This window comes from Hesperophylax consimilis, chromosome 6 (assembly GCF_061612785.1).
Source record: "Hesperophylax consimilis isolate HC1 chromosome 6, BYU_Hcon_1.0, whole genome shotgun sequence".
NCBI lineage: Eukaryota > Metazoa > Arthropoda > Insecta > Trichoptera > Limnephilidae > Hesperophylax > Hesperophylax consimilis.
The window spans coordinates 6842070-6869868 of record NC_142841.1 but is presented as its reverse complement, the minus strand read 5'-3'; the positions used below and the strand labels follow the sequence as shown (position 1 = coordinate 6869868).

The 27799-nt window shown below is 37.6% G+C and overlaps 1 protein-coding gene across 2 annotated transcripts; it reads left to right on the top strand.

The window, feature by feature from the left end:
• Positions 1–675: 675 nt before the first annotated feature.
• Positions 676–24560, top strand: LOC149422902 (mannosyl-oligosaccharide alpha-1,2-mannosidase IA-like). 2 transcript variants are annotated; one of them, XM_089632766.1, is made up of 10 exons: positions 676–766; positions 4783–4974; positions 6747–6980; positions 8170–8349; positions 10317–10539; positions 12144–12380; positions 13913–14051; positions 17542–17683; positions 24127–24243; positions 24325–24559. In XM_089632766.1, exons 1-10 carry the CDS (start codon positions 764–766, stop codon positions 24439–24441), a joined length of 1584 nt encoding a protein of 527 aa, XP_089488892.1. In that variant the 5' UTR covers positions 676–763; the 3' UTR covers positions 24442–24559. The 2 variants fall into 2 exon arrangements, with proteins under 2 accessions (XP_089488892.1, XP_089488893.1); XM_089632767.1 differs by lacking the exon at positions 8170–8349 and having other exon boundaries at positions 24325–24560.
• The last annotated feature ends 3239 nt before the right edge of the window (positions 24561–27799 follow it).

Genomic DNA, 27799 nt, shown 5'->3' with positions numbered 1-27799 from the left:
ACACGGTATTTAATTCAGTACTGAATTCCCCCTAAATACACTTGGATACTGTTTACACGGTATTTAATTCAGTACTGAATATCCCCTGAATACGTTCATATTCTCAGAGGGGGGATAGATTTTGTGACATTTCCTCTTTTTCCCTAGAGGTTAGGAAATTTCCCTAGACAGCCATCACTGGATGAGATGCTTGCCGCTCGAATGTGCGAATGTCCGAATATCAGGATGTCCGCGTGTGTATTGCAGTAAGTTCTGCGCTAAATGCAAAGGCTTCGTGGATTCAATTCCTCCCCTAGACCTCCATCATTCATTAGTCGTACCCCGGGAATGTTTGTTTTTCTTTGAAAAATAAGAAGAAGGTATGCTTCCTTAATAATTAGTCCTAGTGTCAAGGTATTCATTATTTGTCTTGACCTCCGATAAAACCAAAATATAAACCATCGCAAAGCCAAGGATCTTATCTGGCTTAACCTTCTCACACTCAACAACTACATCAACTTGGATCAGATGGTATGGATCAATGCTTTGCATCTTCTTTCAAACAACGGTATCTCTCAGAGCCATAAAATATATTTTTTAAATTCAATGTTTGTTACTTATTTGTGAGTCGTCGACAAAGATGATGAAATGATTCGTACATAGTATGGTATTGACTTACAGGTCGTCAGTTATCTCCGAAAGTTGATAGCGGCAGTATCGTGACGATTTTACCTAATTGCTACATAATTTAGTTCGCAAAACAGTTTTTTCATTAGAGCGCGCAATGGTAAGATACTACGTAACAACCAATAACCAATTATTCGAATATTATTAATTTTCCTCCTTTAAACAAGAAAATTGATTATTGAAAAAAATATATGTTGCATTAACCGGTGTCCGGGGATAAACTGCACAAAGTTCGGGAGGTGATTCTACACGATGGTGGTGGAAGTAAAAAGATAAATAAGATTTTTCGAAATTCCAACGTTTTATTTAAGTTTTCTGGTGTAGAAGTTCAATTTTTTGTATGGAAAAAAATTGTATTCTTCCATTGAAATTTATTGTGTATGGGAAAAAAAGCGACGGAATTTTGAAAAAAGTCATTTATCTTTTTTACTTCCACCACCATCATATAGAATAACCTCCAGAAGTTTGTGCACTTTATCCCCGGACACCCTGTATATATAAACAGGGTGTTAAGGAACGTACTTTATTTGACTTTAACTAGTGATTCCTGGAAAAATTTGGAGTAAAAAAACGATATTTATGTCTAGGGTAATTTTTTAGTGTTTTTTTCGATTTTTTTTGACCAAACAAAAAATTTCTACGTTTCCAATTGAAATCAGGAATCACTGGTCAAAGTAAGTCAACTATGTCCCTTAAAACCCTGTGGTAGTGTCAGGAAATTCATAGTAAAAGCGGGAGAATGGTGAATCTACATCACAATTGGAGTCGATTCTGTGGTATAAATATATATTTTTATTTGAACTTTAGTTTTCGAGTAAATCGAGTCCGAAGATAAAAATGTTTAGATGAAAAAAAATGGTTGCCTGAGGGTTAATATCAGCTGTTTATGTCTTATAAAATGCGTCAAAGAGTAGACACGGCTCCAAAAGTTTTTTTTGACATTTTAGTTGCGGAAAAAGTTATGGAAAGGCTCCGATCGAAAAAAATGACTTTTTTAAGTGATATTGATTCGCCAGTTTTCAGCTGGTTCTACGAGTATCCTGACACTGTACGTGCATAATTACATATGACACGTATGGCCTTTCATGTTTTAATTTTGTCAAACTCTTATATTACATAATAAATTGGGTAAAATTCTAGAACTCTGCTTCACTCTCTACACAAAGAAATAATTGGATAGATGGAAAAACGTGCAGAAAATAGATTATTACTCGTTGTTGGGTTCTTAGTATTGGTTATTTAAAAAATTAGTGCATATTTAGATTGAAACGAAACCTTCCGGCAAATGTCACAACATACTAACAAGAAAAAAATGGCGTCGAAACTTTCAAAATATGATTTTTTAATTGAAATATGATTTTCTAATTGGCCTCCGTGGTCAAGTAAATTCGTCATTCTTCAGTTTGTTAGACTTACCCCTTCCCTTATAGGCCGATGAGGAATTGACATAAACCAGAATACATTAATTGTGTATTATATAGCAGTAGCTACACAAATAATCGATGTTAACTAGTGTTATCATCAACAATTAACGTACTGGACTCTTTATGAAAGAACATCATCGGGTAGGAAATTAGATATTTAATTTTTAAAATGTATTTTTTTATTCCGTGGTACATTTACTTGATTTCTTAATTTTATCTACCCATGAATTTACGTATTTGCGCACTCGCCTCTTTCCTCTTGTAATATCTTGCACTGGTAAGTTTCTAGGCCGAACACACAATGAAAAAATAGAGGGAACGTTGTTGAGACTCTTGTGCGGTTTCACATAGTAAGATAGTGCTAGCGCCCTTTGTGGCAGCTGGACGCGTCATGCCGTCTCCAACCGCTTTGTGTTTTTTTAGTATTTTCAAGGGAAACGAGGCAACATCCCTTTGAAGTTATTTTAAAAATCAGTGAATCTACATTTTAAATTAACTTACCAATTAGTAATCAGAACTTAATAGTAATTTGACTAGAGTGCAGTGTTTCAAAAATGAATAATCGAAAATTGTGCTAAAAATATTCTAAATTCGCTGAAGTTGAACTTGGGAAGAGAATCGGTAACTGTAGGTACGCCAGATGTTTTCAATGTTATTCTTGGAAACTCAGAAAGCCCTAACAAGTGCCCAAGGTGATTTATTATCCCGTCCGCCGCCTTTTATTTCGGAACAATGCACCACTAACATAATCACCAGAAACAAGTGTACAAGGAGATGGACTTTCCGAACGTCACAGCGGTGCTGCCAAGGTTTGTTATCTATGTGAGGATACTGTGACAGCGCTTAATTAGCAGCAAACACATACCTGGACGGATGACGAACCTCGTGCTGGCACTGTTGGTGGCGCAGTGCACTCTTTCTCTGCAGTGGTTGGTCCAGTTTCCTCACCACCTGGGATTCTTGCTGCAGAGTCTCCATCCTCTACCTTCGTCGAATGTCACAGCGGTGCTGCCAAGGTCTGGAATCCATGAGAGGACATTGTGCCAGCGCTCTATTAGCAGCAGACACATACCTGGAAGGATGACGAACATCGTGCTGGCACTGTTGGTGGACGCGGTGGACTCTCTCGCTGCAGCAGCTGATCCAGTTTCCTCACCACCTAGGATTCTTGCAGCAGATTCTCCATCTCCGTGTCACCTGTTTCTGTACTTCATTTTATTTAACTTAATTTCAATTTCAATTTTTAATATTTATATATTTTTTTGTAATATCTGCATTAACTGTACAGCGCTCCTGAGGTGATATTTCGCAAAAGCGGCGCTATAAAAATCATCCAATAAATAAATAAATAAATAAAAAGATCTCTATAAAACGGTTATGCACCAATGTATTACGGGATTCTCTTTCCTCGTGGGGTAGGGAAGAGGGAGAGGAGAGATGAGACCTTGAAAGACACATTATGGAACCAGAAGACATAGCCTCATATCCAATGACAAGTCTGGTTAATGTTATAAAAGGGACCGGGTGACTGTTAAAGGAATGAGGTAAATGAGGAGATGGCACAATGGGCATACGGCCTAAGAGCTCACGAGAACTATACGTAAACCGTCTCGTATCTATAATAAAAAAATAAAAATGGGTTACGGAGAAGATCACAAATTTGAGGCACATGTAGGTATGAAAGGTCATTGGGGCAGTTTAACTATTTTGTGACATACATCAAAAGATATTTGCTGATTTTTCTGTAAGTGACGTTGAAAATGACGATGGCCAATGCAGAATCGTTAAGCAGTTGAGTCGCTCTATTGATTGGCGCGTTCTGATGTATCTACAGAAGTCCTGATCATTCTGATATACAGAAGTCCTGTCGTTCTAATATACAGATTTTCGGAGAATTAAGTTGTTAGGAACATGAAAAGTTAACCTCTTTCAATATAAGTGGATTAAGTAAAAGAAAATATTTGCTTCTAGGGAGTTGAAATCGAGCATTCCCGTTAAGAGCAAGGGTGGATATAGGTATAATAGATAGTATATATATTCTCTCATGTATGGATAACGCATAAAACTCTTTTTTACATTTTCTACGTCTAAGATAATGATTTATTCAAAGGGGGGCCAAATAACGGAGCTATGTTCCAGGACACTGTGAACAAAGGCTTTATATGTTCTCCGTATTGCGATTCCGTTAGTAAATATGATCTCGCATTACGAAGAACAAATCAATGAACCAAAGATATTGTTTGCAATGAACAGACAATGTCAGATATGTGGAATTTCAAAGAGTAATTTGTAAAAAAAAAAATCACGTCAAGGTATTGAATTTCATATTTCCATGTTATAATATATTTTTATTAATGCATCTTTTATTATCTCCCCAACGAAAATATGAAACAATATAAACCGGTCACTGGCTGATTTGTCATCGCGTCTGGGTCCTACCCAGGCGTACTGTGTTCAATTCCTCGGCTGGCTAAGTCTTCCATCAGGACACAAGCAAAAATTTTCGCTTACTGTGATGGTAGTAGAAGATTTTCAAACATTGTCAGGTTATTAGTAACCTGGGAATGTTCGTCTTTCTTAAAAAAAAATTAAAAATCAATAATTTTAAGTGTTAAGAGTAAAGTGGCGTTATAAAATTTTACCTTAAATTATGGATGTATTATTTTATTTTTACTACAATATTTTTCAACAGGAATTATCGTTCTACTTAGCCATGGCAGGCTTCCTGGTTTCTATGACTCTTCCCTCAGAAGCTTCCCGTCGGGGATCTTCCCTTCTGATGGATAATGTGAAATTCGGACCATACAAGTACGAACTAAGAAAATACGACCGGGAGAATCTGATGTCGGACAAGGACAAGGAAAGAAGAAATAAAGTCAAAGAGGTCACTGATATATTAATTGAGCTCATAAAGAAAAAATGATAAAACTGTAACGATAGTAAAGAAACTTTAACAAAATCATGTACATCCAAATTGACACTCGTAGACTAGCCCATCGGGGAAAAGGGAACAAACCAAAGATATTAGAAAGAATATCTTTGGAACAAACCAAGTAGCGTGGAGCGCGGAGGGGGTATGACCGTCTCTATTTCTGTAATTTATTAATAAATGAATCTGGCAGTATAAAGGCAACTGACATTGTAATATCAAAATAACATAATTTAAAAAAAAATGTAATAACAAAAAAATCTGCTTAGTGATTACTAATCCTTTTACAAATACCGCTCAATTACTGGCTGCGTAAAAAACTTAACTGCAAATCCCGAATCGGGATCTGCAAACTGTTGCCTTCTGGTTACTTCAATGTGCGCTCGTCGGCGTTCAACGCATGACTGATGTCGTAGATTATTCAATGCATTCTCGAACCCTCCTATTACCAAAAATATGGTTCATCGAAATGATACCCGGATTTCATGTTGTAGCAAGTCTATCAATTAGGATGTCTATGAACAAAATGTTGCTTTTGAGCAGTTTTATAATAATGAAAGAGGAGTCATTGTTATTAATGGCATTCAAATAAAAAATAGGTATTGTCTATAAATTAATGCATTTTGATAATCTTTTAGGTTCTTCAATTGTGTGTCATAAGAACAATGTAACTGGAAGAATAAGTTCATGGAAATGAATTATATTGGGTAGAATTATATACAATGTAATGTGTCATACAAATTTGAAATTAAATTTTCAAGTTCTGTTATTTACTTATTTATTTAACATATATTTATACCAACGGCGCATATATTCTATTTTGTTTTTATATATATATAAACAAAATAGAATCGTTTCAGAAAAATCTTATAATCCATTTTTCACTAATCGTACAAATGATTTTATAATTATCTTGATGAAAAAGTAATTTTGAAAATTGATTCATTGAGTGTACATAAACCATTTTTCAGATGCTATGTTATTTTATAAAATCGTTAACAACATTACCGACTGTCTTTAATTATTAAGCATAATTGAATTACAAGTACTTACGCGTTCGTGCATTATTTTTAATGAAAAACACTCTAGAACAAATTCAAATCAAAAAGTTTACCTTGTTATTTCAGTTCTGTGACACAACTGGCCAATAATGAATGGAACAGAAATTTAATAGAACGTTTACAGAACTTGAAAATTAGCTTTGAAATTTGATGAATTGTTCAAAGTCTGTGGAACAACCCGTCCGTAGATTCAGTTCATACTTAGGCTGCTCCCTCACCGGTCAGGAATCAGAATAAACCGGGTGCAGCAAGAATGCGTGATACCAACAGCGCTCCATTATTCCAAATATATTTATTTTACTCGTACTTTATACCATTCTTGTTGAACTTGTTGAACTTTTACACTTTATGCTTGTTACTTAATACTTTCGTTGAGTTTTTGTACTTTCACTATTCTTACTTTTGTTGATGGCAACGTTATGCCGTATATAAGAAAAATAAAATTAAAGTAAAAAAAAAATAAAAAAATAAAAAACAAAAAAAAATAAAAGTAAAAAAAAATTAAAAAAATAAAAAAAACAAAACAAAACTGTTGTCGTACACGGGTAGGTGCATCGCATGAGCAGACTTGCGTACATCTAGCACTGCACCCGGTTAATGTCGATTCTTTACCAACCCCCGGGGAGCAGTTTTACACTGTATAAAAACCAATTGTCTTCCTTTTAGATGATGAAACACGCCTGGGATAACTACAAGCGGTATGCATGGGGCAAGGTTGAGCTGCAACCTGTTTCCAAGGTGGCCCATCCTCCCAGTGATGATTCTTCGTTTCACCCTACTACAATCAACCTCGGAACAACAATCCTAGTCGCTATGGATACACTCTACATTATGGGAATGAAAGAGGAATTTGATGAAGGGAGAGAGTGGATTTCAAAAAATTTCACATTAGACGGAGTAGTAAGTGTGTTTGAATACGAATATATTTGTTGGTATGTACAAACGGGGGTAATTTATCCTCCCACAATGCTACCCTGTTGGGTGGCGTTGAGTTAGGCCAGTTGCTAAGTAAGGAGCTGTTGCAAGGAATTTGATGGAAGGGATGGCGTCATTTAGAAATCAGCATGGGTTTTTCAGTAGGATCCACATTTCCCTGCAAAACCCACCCTGCGCTTCGAAATAGTTCTGTTTTTGTGTAATTCTCAAAGAACATCTCGAAATTCGTTTGATTCGTTATGTCCACACGGCGGTGTACTTGTGAGGCGACTTCAAAGCGTTTGCCTCATATCGTATGGACGTGCCTCGGATGCGCACCGCCCCACTGAGGTAGGTCTAGGCCGTTTTGCGCTTGACAGTATTTTGTCCGCGCTTAGACCCTTCTCAGTGCGAACTGCTCGCTCCGTCCGTTTAGATAAAAACGAAATCTCTTTAGATTCGAAAGAATTGAAAGGATTTATATTTAAATCGCCAAACTACATAGCACATTTCGACTTCTGGGCATCAGGGTATCTAGCACGGTAGATCGATAAAGGTTTTTCGATGTAATCGGTAACTTATAACAGTTCAAAATTACTAAATGTTCTTAATTTATCAGACGTGAAATGTTGTTTGTACGTTAGCAATTTGTAATCGTGCTCAGGAACGGCGCCGATAAATTCTTTTATCAATTGACCGTAGTAGATACCCAGGCCAACCAATGAAACTCATTCTTTCAAGAAAGAAATTTTGGTGTTTGTAAATATTTTGGCAAATTCTCAGAGAAACGCTAATAAATTTGACCTAACTTCGGGCAAACGGAAACGTCCACAACACAATGATATTGATTTATTTATTCAGTGAATTAACAGAGGAGACGAAATATATAAAAAAAATAATATGTGGCTTATTGAAGGAGATCAACTACAATGTTAGTTTTAGCAGTCGCGTAAACTAGCTCGCGATGCCTCATACACATGCCTCGCACCTGACTCTCAACATTGGCGTAGAGGCATGCGACCAATGCTGCCTAGTACGCATGCTTCACGCCTTGTGGACGAAAGGCTATGGGCATTCAAATAATCACGATTTTGAAGACAAAAATCATACTTTATACCAATGATTTATGTCTGATGTTTTTATATTGTTGTATAATTGAATTATTTATTTGTAGAACACTACTATATCTGTGTTTGAGACAACGGTCCAGTTCATTGGTAGCCTCCTAAGCTGCTTTGCCTTGACGGGAGACATCATGTTTAGAGACAAAGCACGGCACGTGGCGGACAAGCTACTGCCTGTATTCTCGACACCCACCGGACTGCCATATTCAATATTAAATCCGACCACTGGGGTAAGGTTTAATTCACGCCCCTAATAAAAACATAATCATTTGGCCCATTCCACAGTGCGACTGTCCCATACATGGACAAAATAAAACAATAGTCGAAGGGTTCACAGGTTCGGCTCAGACTTAGTCTCGCAAGCGTATAAGCGCCATTACATTATGTTACCTACCTACCAGTTTGTTCCCGTGACCTTTTAGCTTACCTCTCCTGAACAATCCTTTATTTCTTTGCTAGTAATGGGTTTTCCAATAAGAGGTGTTATTTCGATATTCAATCGTAAAAGATCAATGATTTCGTTGCTTGTGTGGCACGTAGCGCTGTCTTGTTGAAAGTAAACGCTGTCCCAATCAATACCATCTAATTCCGGCCATAAAAAATCAAAAATAATCTCTCGATAGCGCAATCCATTCACCGTAACTGTTGATCCAGCCCCATTTTCGAAAAAGTAAGGTCCAATGACTCCGCTGGACCATAAACCGCACCAAACAGCCACACGTTGAGGATTAAGAGGCTTTTCAACAATAACTCTTGGGTTTTCAGAGCCCCAGATGCGACAATTTTGCTTGTTGACGAAGCCACCGAGGTGGAAATGGGCCTCATCACTCAAGATGATTTGCATTTGATTCACTCAAGTGAATTTTAATAATTTCAATGCGTTGTTGCAGCGTGTATTGTTCCATTTTTATCAATGGCGTAGATTTTACTTGTCAAATGTCAAAAAAAGACAGCTTCAAAATTAACATCTACCGAAATAGCGGGCTATTCAAAATAACACCTCTTATTGGAAAACCCATTTCAGATCTTCTTATTGACTCTGGATATAGATTAAATAGTGAGATATTGTGAGGGTATTTGATTTATTAGCAGTTTTAGAGTAAGAGGCTAGATTTCCCTGGACCTGATGTGAGAATAATGTACTAAGGTATCTGGAGGTAAAGATACAAATCTATATTTAGATGTAACAGAATGACCTTAAGGTACGTATACATATACACCCATTAGACGTAACATAACATTCTATAAGTATTTAAACATTGAAGGCTTTCAAACGAATATTTGAAACATAAAAATCAGAAAAAAGATTTCGGTCGCAACTGAATTGAACCCAGGACCTCAGCCTTGCCGGGGCTTTGCTCTACCATTAAGCTAATTCGACCATACCCCTTTTTCATCCCCCTTTTTACCCCCGTTCATATTTAACTGTATCATACTTCGACCAAGAACTACCAACATTATCTTTATTTTCTTAATGCATATTTTTATTGGCTGCTATCTTTATTTATGATTGCAAGATTCTTCCCGAACTAAGTAACTGCAATCTAGATAGTCTATGCACTTACTGACAAACTGCTTTGGCAGTTTAGAGGGTTTAATACTGAAGAACATATATTTTTTTTATTAAACCAGATTTTTTTTTTTAAATACGTAAAATTTCTTTTATTTGACCAAAAAATTGCGAATTTTACACTATTTTAAATTAAATACATATATGGGAATTGGTAGTGAGACAATAAAATATGATGTTGTTGTTGTCACAGCGTTTATTGCGAGTCAGTATAACACATCAGTTGAGTTGCGCAGTTGGGAGATGGCTCTGGTCCGATGATGATGATGACACAAGGCGTAGACGGCGATGTCGCTGTAGAATGGTCGCGATGCGGGTCAGTGGGTCGACACCGCGTTGATGGAGACCGGACTCGTGGGCTTGTTCAGCACTGATGAAGGCGAGGAGTCGTCCGGGTACTTCAGCGTGAACAAGGTAGCCGAAGATGCGATGGACCTGGTCGGCAGATGAGCGGGAGTCGCAGGCTGGCGACGATGGTCGCGGAGCCGAGCCGATTTCACCAATATGAAATATCTGCCCCAACAAATGGTTAATTTTATTGGTTATTTATAACCTCGGTCATAAGGTGAAGTAATATTAACATTTCGCAATAAAAAATAATATTTACTAAGAAATATTTATTTTCAGAATAGTTCCAACTATGCTTGGACCAAAAACAGGAGCACTTTAGCTGAAGTTGTGTCCCTTCACCTGGAGTTTGCGTACTTGAGCGACTTGACCGGCAATCCCATTTACAGGAACAAGGTCGAACAAATACGCAAGACACTGAAAGAGGCATATAAACCAGACGGTCTCTATAACATTCTAGTTGATACAATGACAGGAAAAATGGAACCGTGTAATGTTACTGGTGAGTAAATCCATTAATAGTACTTAGATAAAACTAATTAATAATAGCAGAAATTCTGGGACTAACTACTCCTATTCCTCACTGCCTAGAATATTTACTGAGGGATATAATAAAGTTCTCTCTGATGTAGATATTTTTTAATGTACCTACATAAAAACTCTATTAAAAAACGTTTGAAAATGTATCCAAAATATATTGAAAATTTATTAAAAATGTAACGGACGTACTGCTCCAATATCAGCCGACGTCGCCCCATATTAAAATCTGCTATTTACCTTAACTTTGCCTGTCCTTAACTTGAATAAACTGCCTCTAAATGTATGAAAAATGATGTAAAAATGTATATTTAATGTCAATATGTAATGTCAATATGTAATGTCAATACAATAAATGAAACGTCGGAGCTTGGCTAGAGGTATACGGGCAGAGAAGTAGTGTGAGAGCTGGTAAAATCATAAACATGTTTTAATTCGGGCACGATTGTTAGAACCGTGCCAAAACGTAGTGGGAAGCCGTGCCGTGCGCCATGCGCCGTCATAGCGTCACAAATGACCGGTGGTACGCCGTCATTACGTCCCACGGGCACGGTTCTGAGGATCGTTCCCAAACAAAGGAAGGCCGTGGTCACGTTCGGCCACGGCTCGAAACTACCGGCCGAGCGGCGGGGCGCCGCGATAGCGTCGCAAACACGGCTCACGGATTCCAGGAATCAAAGAGAAAGTGAGCCCGTGTGCGCGTCGTGCGCCCGCTGGCGGCTATAAAACGGGCAACAGGCCCTCAAAACGTCAGATAACCAGAAACCACCACCAGCTCAACACCTCTCTCTCTGCTCTGCCCTCTACCTCGCTCCGACTTCTGACTCTGCTCGCCTTCTTTCACTCTGACCCCCGCCTCACCCTGGACCACGGACTGCCTACCCCTTCGGACCAGACTCGGAATCAGCTCAAGAACAAGCGACAAGCAATCGGACCAGCTCTACAGCGGCTTCAGAGACGGCCCCGTTCTACCCCTCCACGCCACTGAAGGACGACATCTCACGCCTCCACAGATTGGGATCACCGGCCCCCTTTACAGTCTTGTGTGTCACGATTACGTCTGATACAAAAAATATATTGAAAATGTATTAAAAATATATTGAAATATATTAAAAATATATTGAAAATGTATTAAAAATATATTTAAAAATGTATTCATTTGTATACCAACTAAACCAAACTACATAAAATGTAATTATATTTTATGTAACGATATATTATGGAGTATCTCTTGTTATAATTATATATGTTAATTTTATAAATATACTGTTTAATTGTTTAATACATAATGTATGTGTATAATGTGGAAATTTATATTAATTTCTCGGTTAATTAAATAGTACATGTATAAACCAACCATATTGTAACTCTTAATTACCCTAAAATAAAATAAAAAAAATTAATAATTATACGGATTCAGAGACATCTTCAATTTATCACTTAATAAATACTAAATATTATTACTGAGGCAGTTTAGTTATATGTAATAAATACTGTATATTTTTTACTATCCATATGTAAATGCCTTATTTTTAAACTACGATTACCTCAAGGTTAGAATACTTCCAGGTTATGGAACATCACTTGAGGCTTTTGGAGATTCTTTCTACGAATACCTCCTGAAGACATGGTTGATAAGTAAAGGGAAAGAGGCAGAGTCTCGCGAGATGTTCGATGAAGCAATGGGCCCTATTATTGACAAGCTGATAAAAGTATACAAGGGACTAACCTACGTCGCGTATTACTGCGAAATCGCAGGCAATCCTGAGGCCGAACCAAAGATGGATCAGTTGGCATGTTTTTCAGGCAAGAAAAAAAATTATTTGATAAAAAAATTAAACACGTAAAAATCAAAGTTTTTTTACAATAATACATCTATTTTAATTAATAATGTATTTAAAAAATATTGTTCTCTGTTTTACTGAGGATTGAGCCTTCCTCCCCGGGACTGAAGTCAACCGCGCTGTAAGATGCATATATTTTTAAAAATTACCTAATAACTCATCAAAATTACAATTCAACACACCTATAAAAAGTGTTATAAAGTTATGAACAGTGATGAAACAAAAACTAGGTTAAATAGGTTATTTTATTTTTATTTTTTTATTATTTTAATATAGATCATAGTTACATTAATACATACATTTTTTGCAAAATATAATATTTAGGTACATAATTGGTCATGTATACCTTATCAGAAAAGAGGAGCTCTTGTGCCTGATAAGGGAGCCACGATTCTTACTTCAGTGATTCAATGTTATGTGTAAAATATAAATATAATATATCCATATATTTTTTTAATATAAGTTTTTTTTTTTTAAAAGTTTGATTTTATTGATTTGTTCTTGTTGGTTCGTAATACAGCGCAATTCGGAAGGGAGATTATTGTAGTTTTTTATGGCTTGGTAAATATAATGGTTTTGCATTTGAGTTGTTTTAAAGATTGGCGTAATAAATTGATTTCCATTTCTCATCAGTTTGTAAAATTCTTGATATTCTGTGTTATTTTTTTCTTTACACATTTTTATAATTGAAGTTTGCTTAAATATATCATCAATATTTGGTACTGGAAACATTTTAAAAAGCAATTTTGTTGGGAAAGTAGAGTTTTTTTTAAGTATTACCTTTATAATAATTTTTTGCGAGACTTTTACTGAGTTTAGGTTGTTTTTATAAGATCCTCCCCAACCTATGATTCCGTAAATAAGCAGGGAGTGGAAAAGAGCATAATATACATTTTTTAGTATTTTCACATTTAAAATATTTCTTAACCTAACAAATATATATATACATTTCCTTATTCTCTTTACTAACTTCGTAATATGGCTTTTCCATTTCAAATTTTCATCGATGATCACATATATCTATAACTATATATATGTAACTATTTAACCTAGTTTTTGTTTCATCACTTTTTATAACTTTATAACATTTTTTATAGGTCTGGTAACTCCACTATATCATGGAACCGGTGACCGGATAACTCATCAAGATGGCAATATAATCTAGTTTTTGTTTTATCACTTTTAATGAATTTATATTACCTTTTAAAGGTGATTTGAATTGTCATTATGAGGAATTATCATGGAACCGGTGACCGGATAACTTTACATATTAATAGTTACATAATTAACCTTGTTTTTCTTTCATCACTTTTAATGACTTTATATCACCTTTTAAAGTTGTGTGGAATTGTCATTATGAGGAGTTATCATGGAACCATTTTTAATAAATATATTAATAAAAATAGATGTTAATATCGTTAAAAAACTTTGTTTTTTACAAAGTTGATTTTTTTAAATAATTCAGTTCACTAATGTCATAGTATTATTTTGTAGGTGGACTATTTGCACTTGCCTCTAAGACGTTGGAGACTTCTAGAACCCAAAAATACATGGATCTGGCAAAAAAAATAACTAATACTTGTCATGAAAGTTACGACACGACTGCCACAAAGTTAGGACCTAAGACGTTAAGGTAATTATGGTTTGTACTTCTACCCTTGTTGTTCTTTGTGTGATTGAAGTATACTACATAGACACTAGTTGTACCCCGCGACGCGTTACTGTGGCTTAGTCTATCTGTGCAGATAGAGAAACAAAAGCGCGTGTTGCTTTTATATCGAACATGTTTGTCCAACAGATTGCGCTTTTTTTTTAAACAGATGACATCTATATAATGTCAACGTTGCGTCAAAATTTCAAAAAAATTGTGAAGAACTTGTAATGGAGATACATTCCAATGTAATGGTGAGATAATCATGATCAAAGTAGAGGAATTAATACGGCAGAGCAGAGATCACAACTCAGGATTATGGGATTAGTTTTCTGTCAAGTAGGTAGGAAATCAGAAAATAAAGAGGATGAACTTTTTAAAACTATAATGTAACCATCAAAAGAACACAACATGGGAGTTCAAAGTATACCAATGTAACATAAAGAATATAAAGCATAAACATACCAGATGGACTCCTGAACACACTATTCTAACTAAACGTGGCCGAGTATCGAAGGAAAACAACGGATGGCGAACGAAAACTTGATTCAGGTAGAGGGGAACGGACCCGTGACGGGACCACGGATCAACCGGGGACGGCGAGGAATCCAGGGAACCAAGGTCATCCTTCACTTTGGGGAGAAAGGGCGCTACACCTACAAAGAGCGTCTGTAGCCTCAGGCTGGTTCTGGTAGAGGGGAACGGACCCGTGACGGGACCACGGATCTACCGGGGACGGCGTGGAATCCAGGGAACCAAGGTGATCCTTCACTTTGGGGAGAAAGGGCGCTACACCTTCAAAGAGCGTCTCAAGAATCTTCATCCGAGAAGCACGTGGTCCAACCAGTCTCCAAGACTTACGGACTTCGGAAGAACCAACAGCAATCCGTGACTTCGCGACGCGGGGTTAAACAGGCATAATATTCTAGCCACAACTAGGACCAATCTCTTTACAATTTCAAGTCCAAAACACAAATTCCACAAAACTGGCCACCGGCCATCACCGAAAAAAGTCGGTTTCACTAAAAATAAAAACCTACACGAACTATTCGTGTTAGGAAAAACACCCCGCGCCCTTTTTAAAGATAAAAACAACTTGTATTCACATGATTTAATCAGATTAAAACACCTTCATGGTGAGTGACTAATTTCCGTGCAGCTAGCCCATGCTGACCGGGAGGAAGTGACCATAAACAAAAAACTCTTTGTCTTCCCCAAAAAAATTGCCAAACTTCAAAAAAAACACTATAGACAAAATAACCAAATAGGCAAGAACTGCACTAGTCACATAATATTTATGAGACAATCTTTCTGAGATTTAAGATTTTTACATGTTTATTTATATAGACTATATAGACGATATATAGATAGATAGTGACACTATAGTACGTTAAAGTACAATGGTTTTGATAGGGTTTTACAAATTCGTGTTATAAAATAATGCAACTATAAATTTTCACACGCAACACCTAGGAATAATATTAAAAATTATTTAATTAATTACAATAAGTCAAGATTTGATAAGATAGTAAATAACATTATAGAATTCTAAGACCAACTTAAACTGCATACAGAAAACTAAAAATGTTCATAATCCAGTCACCTCAAGCTGTTTCGAATGCCCAACGTAAATATTAGGTGCTTATCGATATGGCAAATAGTTATATTATCTGCTGTTGAAACAATTTTACACGAGAGAAAAACAATATCATTGAAATCGGTTGGACAGACAGGGGATTAGTAAAGACAATTTCATGCTGGCACTACACTATTGTCCAACTCCTAACGTTCGGACGATTGTGTATTGGGGTATTGGGGTAGATCGCACGCGTTGGCTTGAGTTGGTAGGTGCGAGTCGAGTTGGCCCGGGATCGATCTGTTGCACATCGCGTTGTGGCATTCGGGCGTCCGAATCAAAGAAGTTGGTCCAACTCGCACGAACTGGCCCTCCACAACAGTCTGCGCTTTGCAGGCAATCGAGACAGATGTGCCGGATATATTCCACTTCATTAGCGGAAAAGGTGACACGGTTCGTTATCTCCGACCATATTCGAGAGATAAAGAATTTCTCTAGGCACTCTTCAACTTTACCGAAAGGGACGATACATATCGCGATCAGGTATTCACCGTAGAACTCCTTAAAGACATCGCTGGAAGGACGACTCATCTCGCTACCAGTATCAGGTCTTGAGCTTGGTAGGTAGCGGGAGGGCGAGCCATTGAGCGGTAAACTGTGAACTGCAGCTCTCTCTGTTTGTAGATAAGGATGCCGTATTAGTTAAGAGCTAGAAAGTATTCGAGTTTCTGCGGTTTCATCTCGTTACAAGAGTGGAAAAACAATTTTTGGAAACCATGGTAGTTTATGAAGCAGAAGTAATATTTTGGAACCCGAAGCATAGCCTTCACAAAAATAATGTGTCAATACACGATGCTTGGTTATGAATTGTAGCTTCCATGAATAAGCCACTTGAATCTATTTATATAAAGAATAGTGCCTGTGGCGGGTGGCGTTGATTGATGAAATTTTGCACACTTGACCTTAAAAACAAGAGGAAGGTCACTGACTGTATGAGATTTCGAAAACCAACCCTATCCCATTAAGCAGAGTTTTCATTCTTGACCTTCAAAATAAGAGGAGAATTTCTGTCTTCGTCCGTATTCAAAAAACTTTGTGTAAACACTGAACTGAGTTCGGAACTGGACGATTTTTTGGTACCAGCATTGAGCTTCACCCATGAAAATGTGCGTAATTAGCATCCCAACACAACCTTTTTATTATATTTCTCAATCATATGGATCTTTTATTTTTATTTGACATTTTAAGCAGATACATGTTTTTGCCATACCATTTTTTTCACGAGTCGCCTTTACACCTTCACCACATCTATTATTGGCCACATTAATAAAACAGAAATGTTGGCTGATTAAAACAAAGGGTTGTTATTATTATTATTACCGTGGTGTTTTTAATAAATAGGTACCAAAAAATAATCTAAGTTTTTTTATTAAACGTTATTATTCACAAAATGTTAGGCAAGTAATATCAGTGAGAGTTCTGGTGTGTAGCTGCCAAAATATTTTTTTTATAATACGACAGACGGGTATATCCGTCAGCTATGTACCTGCATCCGTCAGAGCTATCATTAATATTAGTTTTTTTGCACTTTTTTTATTTTGCCATAGTACGTTGAATGCCTTTTTCAGGTGGCATTAAGTGACATCTTTTCAAACTTAGTAAATATTATAATTGCAGCTGTATCCATTTGCCACATTAAAGAATATACCATTTGGAACATTTTTATGGAAGAAAATGAAATTACCAAAACTGCATCAATAATCCTTTGCCATATGACTACCGCGTTTCAAAGAGCATAGGTAATTATTACACATTTGAGAATGGATTAGGCTAAATATCGGCTTAACAGTAATAAAATATGATATTGATTATCTCGAAATACTTTTCACATTTCAGATTTCACGAGATTGGAGATGAAGTTAGTGAAAGTAGCGAAACATCCTTTATTTTAAATAGTCAAACCGTTGGGAGCTACTTTATCTTGTGGAGACTGACCAAGGAAGAGAAGTACAGAGAGTGGGGCTGGGAAGAGCTGCAGGTTTGTCTAAATATATCATGCCTTATGATCAGAGATGTGCAAAATGGGTACCCAAAACCATTTGAAATGCAAAATGGGTACCCAAAACCATTTGAAATGCAAAATGGGTACCCAAAACCATTTGAAATGCAAAATGGAAATGGGTCAAAATTTTTCCATTTGAAAATGCAAAATGCAAAATGGTTTTTAGAAAAGCATTTCAAATGCAAAATGCAAAATACCTATTTTCAAAATGCATTGAAAATGCAAAATGGTTTCTCAGGTCAAACAATCAAAATAATTATAGAATTTTTAAACAATTTTGTCATTTAATAATGGACATCAATGTAGAACAAACATATTACATGTTGGTAAATCCAAAAACACCACAACTACAGATTTTGAAACCACAAAAAATTTGCGCGGGACTAATGTTGACATGTTGACTATGTTGAAAACATAGAAACCATTTAATATTACAGCGTCATGGCCCCATGTTTAGTATTTGAATCAGTATTCTTTGTAATGGTATCACTCAATTTCCAGGGATCCTACCAGGGAGCAACTTGACAAATGTAAATTATCTCTCATAGCGAGGTTGAGGACCGACTGATATTTGGGGCTTATGAAAAAAAGATGAGTGGAGATAGTAGGAAGAATGTTGCAAAAAAGCATTTAAAATGGAAAATGCATTGAGAAAAGCATTTAAAATGCAAAATGCAAAATGGTTTTTAGAAAAGCATTTAAAATGCAAAATGCAAAATACCCATTTTGCATTTCCATTTGAAATGGATTTATTTGAAATAAAGCACATCTCTGCTTATGATATATTATATCTTTCGACCAGAAGCGATCGAGAGCTAATTTATCTTGTGACGACTCACCAAGGACCTGAAGAACAGAGAGTGGGTTTGGGTTAAGTTATTATTATGTCTGTGGACAACATTCCTAATACAATGGGTATATTTTGACCTCGGCGATTGGCAGTTGTCAGTCCGTCGTGTCCAAGGGATCTTCCAGAAAACATTTTTTATTAATGCAGCCAATGTATTTGCTGCATTGCGGTCGGGTTAATTATTATTTGGTCACCACGTGTCTTGTGGTCCGGTTATCGTATCAGTGTTTCATTTTCATCTTCTGAGACTGCCATGAAGAAGGTTTTAAACTAGTTCGCTATGTTAGTGTAGCCCGATATTCCATTGGCTATAAGCTGACTTTTTGATTTATTGTTTATGACAATTTCCTTTGATTGGATACTGGCCCGTCGTAAATTGGGAGGTTTTTCCACATACTTTCCATTCAAAGAGTGCCTCACGGGCTCTTGCATATTTTGCGGCCACTCTATTATTCTATCCTGGAATGATTTTAGCTTTTTTTCTAAGAACAGATTTTTTAAACGGATTCTCTGCCGCTTTACATGACAAAACAGCGGTTGTAGCGGTATCTATTTCCCTACTAATTTTATTCTCACGCTTCATTTAACGTTGGTGCGGTAAAGTCGGCATTGAACCTGGTTTAATACCGTTTTAACCAAATAAATGTCATGGTAATAAGTCAAGTTTTCCACTGTTGACCTTACGCGCCGCGTAATATTCACACCATTTTATTCGTAAGGCTTTTTGTGTTCATCGCTCATTGTTGACTATCACACACGTATTGATTGCGAGACGAATTATTTCGGTCACTTAAATGTTAACAAATTGTGAGATTCCGTTTTTGCTCTTCATATCGTCGGATTAGGGGGGACTTTTGCCAAATTTTGATTGGGGTTAGAGAATTATCAGATTGGATTATTTCGTACACGATTCTGAAAATGCTAAATATTTATCCCTCTGTGCGACTTATTCCAAATACTGCTGTTTCTCGGTGGACTCGGTATGATTAAAATCGTTGTGGACGTTATCGGTAGATGGCATTGTTGCTTCTCTATCACCTGCTGATTTATATTGTATTGCCAACAGATGTCGTTGAATCTATTTTGTTTTTATCAGAAGTATTGTAATTTATATTCAATCAAGCTGTGTTCAATTCTTGTAGTTCTTCCCTAATATTTGTAACATCTGAGTAAGTTAATAAGTTATCGTTAAGTGCCTTTAATTTTGGATTATACGCATGTCTTTTTGCAGTAGAGTATTTCCTAGAGAATAGATACTTCTGCGTAATGTCTGCGTGAAGTTTATTTATGTCTGTTATATCTATCTTACTTTGCAGATTTAAGGGTTGGGAACTCTTTGTTAAAAAGTAAAAGGTTCTACTTATAATTTTGTTTATTTACGTTACAAAATAATAGGTCTGGATTTAGCAACACTGTTCATTACCCGAGGGTTGGTAATTCTCTCGTTCGAGAAGCTTGTTCCCTGTCATTATAACCTAACAAGCATCTGTTACACTCTAGCGACATCTGTCAGACTCTGGAGTAAGCTTTATACTAGCGCCATTTATCGCCTAAATACATCACAATGTCTAAAACAACAAATTTCGGTAAAAATTTACCGTCGGTATCTCGCATTCATTTAATTATAAAAGTGGTGGATCTTCTTTCTTTTTACCTTCGCCGATTCTTCTCGTCGATTGGTGTGAATGAGTTAGCCATGTTTATTGATCACACCCCACCGTTTAATTGTTTCCTTTAAATTAATTTGTGTTAGAAAATATGCGATTTAAAAATTGCGTGAAGGATGCAATGATATGGATATATGTAACTAATAGATTATTGGATTTGGCTTTTGGTTTTTGGCATATAAAAGTGATAAAAATTATAAACGTTACTTCATATTTAATTTTTTTTTATTTTTTTTTTTTATGTGACACCTCACAAGAGTGTCCCTGCCTGTGCAGTGCACAGACAGGGGAACTATGTCACCACCCGGTTGGGCGGCGTTATGAGGCGGAGTAAGGTAGGGGCTGTAGGAAGGGATTTGTTAATGCGGGCCTTGAAGAGGCTCGGATTATAGGAGGGAGGAAAAACAGATGCCGGTAGCTCGTTCCACATACGAGCCGACTTACACAAAAACGAGTCGTAAAAACGGCCCGTTCTCATGAAGCCAACGTCAACCGTGAACGGGTGTTCAGTTCGTGTCCGTCGAGTTTCGCGCACGTGCACCGGTGCATCAGGAATCAATGCTGCTAGCTCCTTGGAGCAGGCTCCATTGAAATACCTGTAGAACAGACACAGCATGCCTACATTGCGTCTATGCATCAGAGAAGGCAATCGGTCTGTTAACAACGGATTGTCAATCAGACGGATCGCTCTCCTTTGCACAGACTCAAGCAGGTTTATCAAGTATTTTGAGGCACCAGCCCAAAGGTGGCTCCCAAATTCAATAGTTGGGCGGACTTGAGACTTGTACAGGGTCAGCAGCTGGTCACTGTTGAAGAATCTCCTAGCCCTGTACAAGACGCCCAACTTTTTGGAGGCCTGATTTACTCGGGCTTCTATGGATCCCCGATACTTGAGCTGGTCTGATATAGTAACTCCAAGCATTTCAATGGAGTCTTTATTGGGGAGAGTGCTCCCATCAAATTGCACCAGACAGTCATTGATCTCCCTCTTTGCCGAAATCAGACACGCTTGGGTTTTTGAGACGTTGAAACTGACCAAGTTGGCCTTACCCCAGGCACGAACCATCTCTAGGTGGTGGTCAATTTTTCGCTTCAAAACTTCCCGAGCTGTTCGGACATCATAGGTGGAAGGGGGCCTGTCAAAAAGATAACCCTCGTGAACGGTGCTGTCATCAGCGTAGCAGTGAATTGGTGCACATTCAACGAGATCGTTGATGTGCAATAAAAACAGCGTCGGAGACAGCACAGATCCTTGTGGCACCCCCGCATTGATTTGGTGCGGTGAGGAAGAAGAGCCGTCAACCACGGTTTGAATTGTTCTTCCCCTCAGAAAGTCCGCAATCCAACTATGCAAGGTTGGGTGGATCCCATACGATGGTAATTTCCCGATAAGCGCCCGGTGCCAGACTCTGTCAAAGGCTTTGGAGATATCCAACCCAACGGTTTGGGTTTCACCAAAAAGTTCCATGTACCGCCCCCAAATATGCGTTACATATCCGAGTAGATCGCCACACGATCGGTTTCGACAAAATCCATATTGCCGATCGCTTAGGATATTGTTATTCTCGAGATATGTGAGCAATTTGTTGTTAACCACCCTTTCTAATACCTTCGAGAGTATGGAAGTGATGGCTATGGGGCGGTAGTTAGAAGGGTCGGAACGGTCCCTCTTTTTTTGGGATTGGGTGGACGATTGCCTTTTTCCAAAGATCTGGCACCTTTCCACCTTTGAGAGAGAGCCTAAATAATTTCGCGAGCACTGAAGTCATTTCTGCAGAACACCTCTTGAGGACCAAGGCAGGTATTCCGTCCGGCCCACTGGCTTTGTCGACTTTCAGCTCGTTCAAGACTCGGAGAACCTCTCTGTTCCGGATCTTCGGTTCCTCCATTTGAAAACCGCAGTGCGGAATGGAAGGGGGAGTCTCTCCGTTATCTTGAAGAGTTGAGTTTTCCGCGAAAATTTTGCCTAATAATTCAGCTTTCTCGCGGGCCGAGATAGCCAGCCGACCATCAGGCTTGGTCAGAGGTGGGAAAGTGGTTCTGCAGAAATTTCTTCCGATCGAGCTAGCGAGTGACCAGAAAGCACGGCTACCAGTGGGGCAGTCAGCCAGCTTTTTCGCAATTCTCTGGTCGTGATCGCTCTTAGCTCTATTTAGAACTCTCTTACAATCCCTTGCCCGTTTTCGGTAATCCGAAAGGTTATTCATGGAGCTAATCTTCCGGAGTGCATTAAAAGCCGTATTTTTGAGTCTGACAGCTTCAGCACAGCGATGGTCAAACCACGGTTTTGTGCCCGCTCCAGAGGATTTGACGGAGAAGGGAATGTAGCAATCCATTGCTGATGTGATTACTTCTTCTACCTCGCGTGCACAAATTGATGGGTCCTCGGAGCTAAAGCATACAGTACTCCAAGGAAAGGCGCCGAAGAAAGACCGCATGCTGTCCCATTTTGCTGCCCTGTAGTGCCATACCTTCCTCTTTACATGTTTGTCGGGTTGACGGTTCATGGAGGATGGGACAGAGGTGGTAATCAGGCAGTGGTCAGAGGATCCTAAGGGCGCTGTCACCTCCACTCTGTACCCGAGTGGCTCACTAGTGAGAAACAAATCGAGTAGGTTGGCTCGATGTGATGGGATGTCTGGTATTCTGGTCGGAGATTCTACGAGTTGGCTTAGTCCATGGATAAGGGCAAAGGATTCCGCAGATCTACCGGCAGAGTTTGTTGGGCCCGAGAACTTCAGCCATTGTTCATTATGAACATTGAAGTCCCCCAGGATTACAAACTCGGCCGATGGGTAACGGGGCAAGAGAATATCTACAGTGTCACTCAAGTATTTAAACAACTCAACAGTGTCTGATTCGGCAAGGTTTGGTGAGCGATATAGGCACGCATAGATTCTCATCATACCGGTGAGATCCACACGTACCCATAACACTTCGTGTTTTGCGCTCTCGATATTTGCGAGACGAGCGCAGCTGATGTCAGCACGGCTGTAAAGGCAGACACCTCCTTTGGGCCTGAAAAGGCTTTCCAGATGATATCCTGGGCAGTTCAGATAGGAGTTATCTGGGGGCTCGGCAATCTGTGTTTCCGTAAGGAAGAGGAGATGGGGATTTTGTGAGAGAAGGTGGTGGTGGATGGGAGTTAGGTTGGTGTGCAGACCGCGAATGTTAGCGAAATTCACCTTCATCCTCGGTCCACACTGAGGACTCCTACTGTTCGCTGTCGCTGAGTTTATATTAATTTGTTGTAAGTTCATAGTTTTTAAGTTTGTTTTATTTGTTTGTGGGATTTAGGATGGGTTGGGAAGGATTAGGTTAAAAAGGTTGGGTGGGGAGTTGGAGAGTGGAGCAACTGGATACACCAAATGTAAGGTATGTTCTTCTGACTGCGGTTCTAGGCAATGGGCAGGAGAGTCCGGCTGTGGAGGTCGCCCAGTGCGCCCCAAACGCTAGATGCTGGGTCCTCACCGGTCACGAACCGGCACAACATCAGCGGCAGGGTTTTTTCGCTGGCTGATGGGGCAGCCCACCCTTGGTCGTGAGTCCAAGGGTCGGGCCCCTGTACTATCCAGCGGCCCGGACAGCGATAACCGGTTTACTGGATCTCCCTCAACCGGCCTCTCCCAGCCCGGCCCGCCCCGCAGTGAGTAGGCCGACCCATTCATCAGTGTGATCCAGAACGCACAACCCTCCATGAGCCCGGGCACCCCTGCTAAGTCACCAAACGTAGCGAACCACTTCAGGTGACCTGTGGCAGAGGTGTTGGTAACCCAGAGTATGGTTCCCGGGGCGGCGGTACCCATTGACCACCTCCCAAATTATGTGGATGATAACAAATAAATAAAAATAAATAAAAATGTGGATGATAACAAAAAAATAATTGGTATATTTATTTGTAGGCCATTGAGAAGAATTGCCGTGTGGATGGCGGATATACAGCAGTTAGGAATGTGTACTCATCAAACTCGGATAAATTTGATATACAGAGAGGCTACTTTTTAAGTGAAACATTGAAGGTAAGTTTTTGAATAAATTCTTCCTTCTCCCTCTCCTCAATCATTTAATTTAATAATAATGCCTATCATTATTTGTTCCAGTATTTCTACTTGCTTTTCTCTCCCGACTCACTGATCTCCTTGGATGATTGGGTTTTTAATACCGAAGGACATCCCCTACCGGTCAAAGGAAGTCGATTCTACAGAGGTGCTCACTGAATATGTTTTATACCTTAATTAAAATATTGGTGTGTGATTAAATTTTGAAAACCTACTGATTACAAATTTATTGACATAGATAATACACAATCACAGCCAAAACCACAAGTTTAATTATTTACATATACTTACTGTATGTTTTTAATAATTTTAAAACTTGATATAAATAAATATTGACGCGACTAAAGAAGAGGACAGTATACTTTAGAGACTTCTGATCCAGTGGTGAATAGTAGAAAGTGATTACTGATTACAGGTTTAATTATGCAGGCCGCGCTCGAGGGCTCCTTAGGTTGGTACCTAGAAACTAGTTAGCACAGATTACTGGTAGATGGAGTGCCGGAAAATTAACTATACAAGCCAATCAAAGAAAGAGAAACAGACCAAGAGTGTGGGAAGCGGCGTACCCGTCTCCCTTTCCGTGATTTGTCAATACATTAATCTGACAGTATACAGGCAACTCGCATTGTAATATCACTATTCAGTCCTCAAAAATAAAATCTGCTTTCAAATTACCAGTCCTTATACAATGGCGCGCAAATTGCTGGCTGCGTAAAAAAACTAACAATGAATATTTTGTTACACTATTTAGTTTTGTGAAAACACAAATGTGTTACAATTTACCCCCTCATTCATTTTTAGCGTCGCTACGCCAGGCGCTTCGTTTAAAAATGAACATTCAGATCTTGCCCGGAAAAGTCCCTCAATGAACTCCGTTGCAAACCTTTGCCTTACTTAAGAGAACTTTACTTTTCTGCGCAGGGTCTGGTTATTTCAGTGTGCGCTCTTCGACCGTCAATGTACGACTGATTTCGTGGTTTATTCATTCAGCATTTTCGAACCCTCTTAGTCCCCACATCCTTCATCCTGGGAGCAAACCACAATTGAAGAGCGTTTTCACAAAGAAATATTTCTACAAAAGGTTTTTTTTTCATTCTATGTATGTGTCTCTCCCTGAAAATCAGTATAATACATAATGGATGAGATTTTCGCACAGCAAAATATTTGCCTGCATTATGTATGCTAGAAAATGATGTTTTTTGCAAAAGTGAACTAATAGACAATTTAACAATAATACATTGGAGTGAAATGGTTTAAATAATTACCCGTTAATATAAGATTGGGATCAAATTATACAGAATTCAAAAGACAATTAAAAATACTATTTTAATACATAGTATTTCTCAATTATTATACCTTGTTATATGTATAATATTTCTCAATAATTATATTAGATATCCTTTTTTCTCTTCTTATATTTCTAAACTTTTATTTTAATGAAAAATCTCAGTCACTATCATTTTTATTATTCATTAAAATCATGTTTCTGAGGAAAATATATTAATGAGATAAATAATATGAAATAGCAAAAAATAATAAAAATTTCAAGAAGAATCATAAAACAAATGATCATTTTTATTGTTTGTTTTCATAAACGGAGAGATTAGAATACTTGCTGGCACACAAAACAACTTTTAAATAGTTACGAAAAATGCGTGAAATTCGGCAAATTACGAAAAATAATTTTTAAAAATTTGTAGAATAACATAAAAAAACCCTTATTTTTAGATTTTTTTTCTGCAACAAAGTGCAGAATATTTTGAATCGAGAAAAAAATGTGGACGATATATAATGGTACGTTGTAGTTCTATGATTTACCTATGCTTCTCAACTTTTTTAAAACACGAGCGTTGCTCTAAAGAAAAGCGTAATACGACTATTATAATATTTAAAAAATTATGTTTATTTGTTATTTGTATCATTAAAATTAATAAAGAAATTTAAAAATAAAATCTACCTCGAAGAATGTTCACAAAGCGAAAAAAAACAGGTACAACTCATTCGTTTATTGTTTTAATTCTGTTTGATGTGGTATTATATTTCTTCCTGAACTAGTCCTTTTGTATCTAAACTTTAGATTCAAAAGGATGTACGTTCTAAAACCGGGCACCTAGGGATTTGCATGAAAAAGAATGATTGTGTTTAATTCTCGTTGCTGTAATTTAAAAGATTTTTGTAAGCAACAATGTTTTTCGCAGCGGTAATCTTTACCTTTTGTCGGTGAGGATTTGTAATATTTGTATGCGGAAAACGAGCGCTCGACGTCAACTCGTGTGACTGGACATGGACAGTATATGAACAACGGAACTATGGGCGAGTGGTAGCAAACATAGTTCAGGTAAATAGCTGCGTCATAAATGTATGTACTCGTAGGTTGTGATTTCTTTATGGTATGTGACACTTTGGGTCGAGGCAATAACATTTTTACTCTTTTCCGCAATTGGTTTGGCATTTTTTAATGAATTTGATTAAATTTTGCTTTTATTATAACTTACAACCGTAGTTTCATCTTCCAACCATAGATTTAACTTCCAACCAAAGATTCAACTTCCAACCGTAGTTCCTAATTTCCACCGTATATCAAACTTCCAACCATAGATTCAACTTGCAAACGTACATCCAACATCCATCCGTAGATCCAACTTCCAACCGTAGATCCAACTTTCAATTTAAACTCCTACTTCCAATCATGGATCCAATTTCCGACCGTAATTCTTACTTCCAACCGTAGATCCAACTTCCAAACGTAATTCTTACTTGCAACAGTAGATCAAACTTACAACCATAAATCAAACTTACAACCATAAATCCAGAGATGTGCAAAATGGGTACCCAAAACCATTTGAAATGCAAAATGGAAATGGGTCAAAACTTTTCCATTTGAAAATGCAAAATGCAAAATGGTTTTTAGAAAAGCATTTCAAATGCAAAATGCAAAATACCTATTTTCAAAATGCATTGAAAATGCAAAATGGTTTCTCAGGTCAAACAATTAAAATAATTATAGAATTTTTAAACAATTTTTTCATTTAATAATGGACATCAATGTAAAACAAACATATTACATGATGGTTAATCCAAAAACACCACGACTACAGATTATGAAACCACAAAAAAATTGCGAGGGACTAATTTTGCCAACTTAAAAACATATAAACTGCTATCTAACATTTAATATTACAGCGTCATGGCCCCATGTTCAGTACCTATTTTAATCAGTATTTTTTGTAATGGTATCACTCAATTGCCAGGGCTTCTACCAGGGAGCAACTTGACAAATGTAAATTATCTCTCATAGCGAGGTTGAGGACCGACTGATATTTGGTGCTTATGAAAAAAAGATGAGTGGAGATAGTAGGAAGAATGTTGCAAAAAAGCATTTAAAATGGAAAATGCATTGAGAAAAGCATTTAAAATGCAAAATGCAAAATGGTTTTTAGAAAAGCATTTAAAATGCATAATGGAAAATACCCATTTTGCATTTTGCATTTGCATTTGAAATGGATTTATTTGAAAT

Coding starts and splice junctions, on each gene's coding strand:
- LOC149422902 (XM_089632766.1), top strand. Junction 6,981..8,169: donor ATTTCACATTAGACGGAGTA/GTAAGTGTGTTT, acceptor ATTTATTTGTAG/AACACTACTATATCTGTGTT. Junction 24,244..24,324: donor TTTTAAGTGAAACATTGAAG/GTAAGTTTTTGA, acceptor TATTTGTTCCAG/TATTTCTACTTGCTTTTCTC.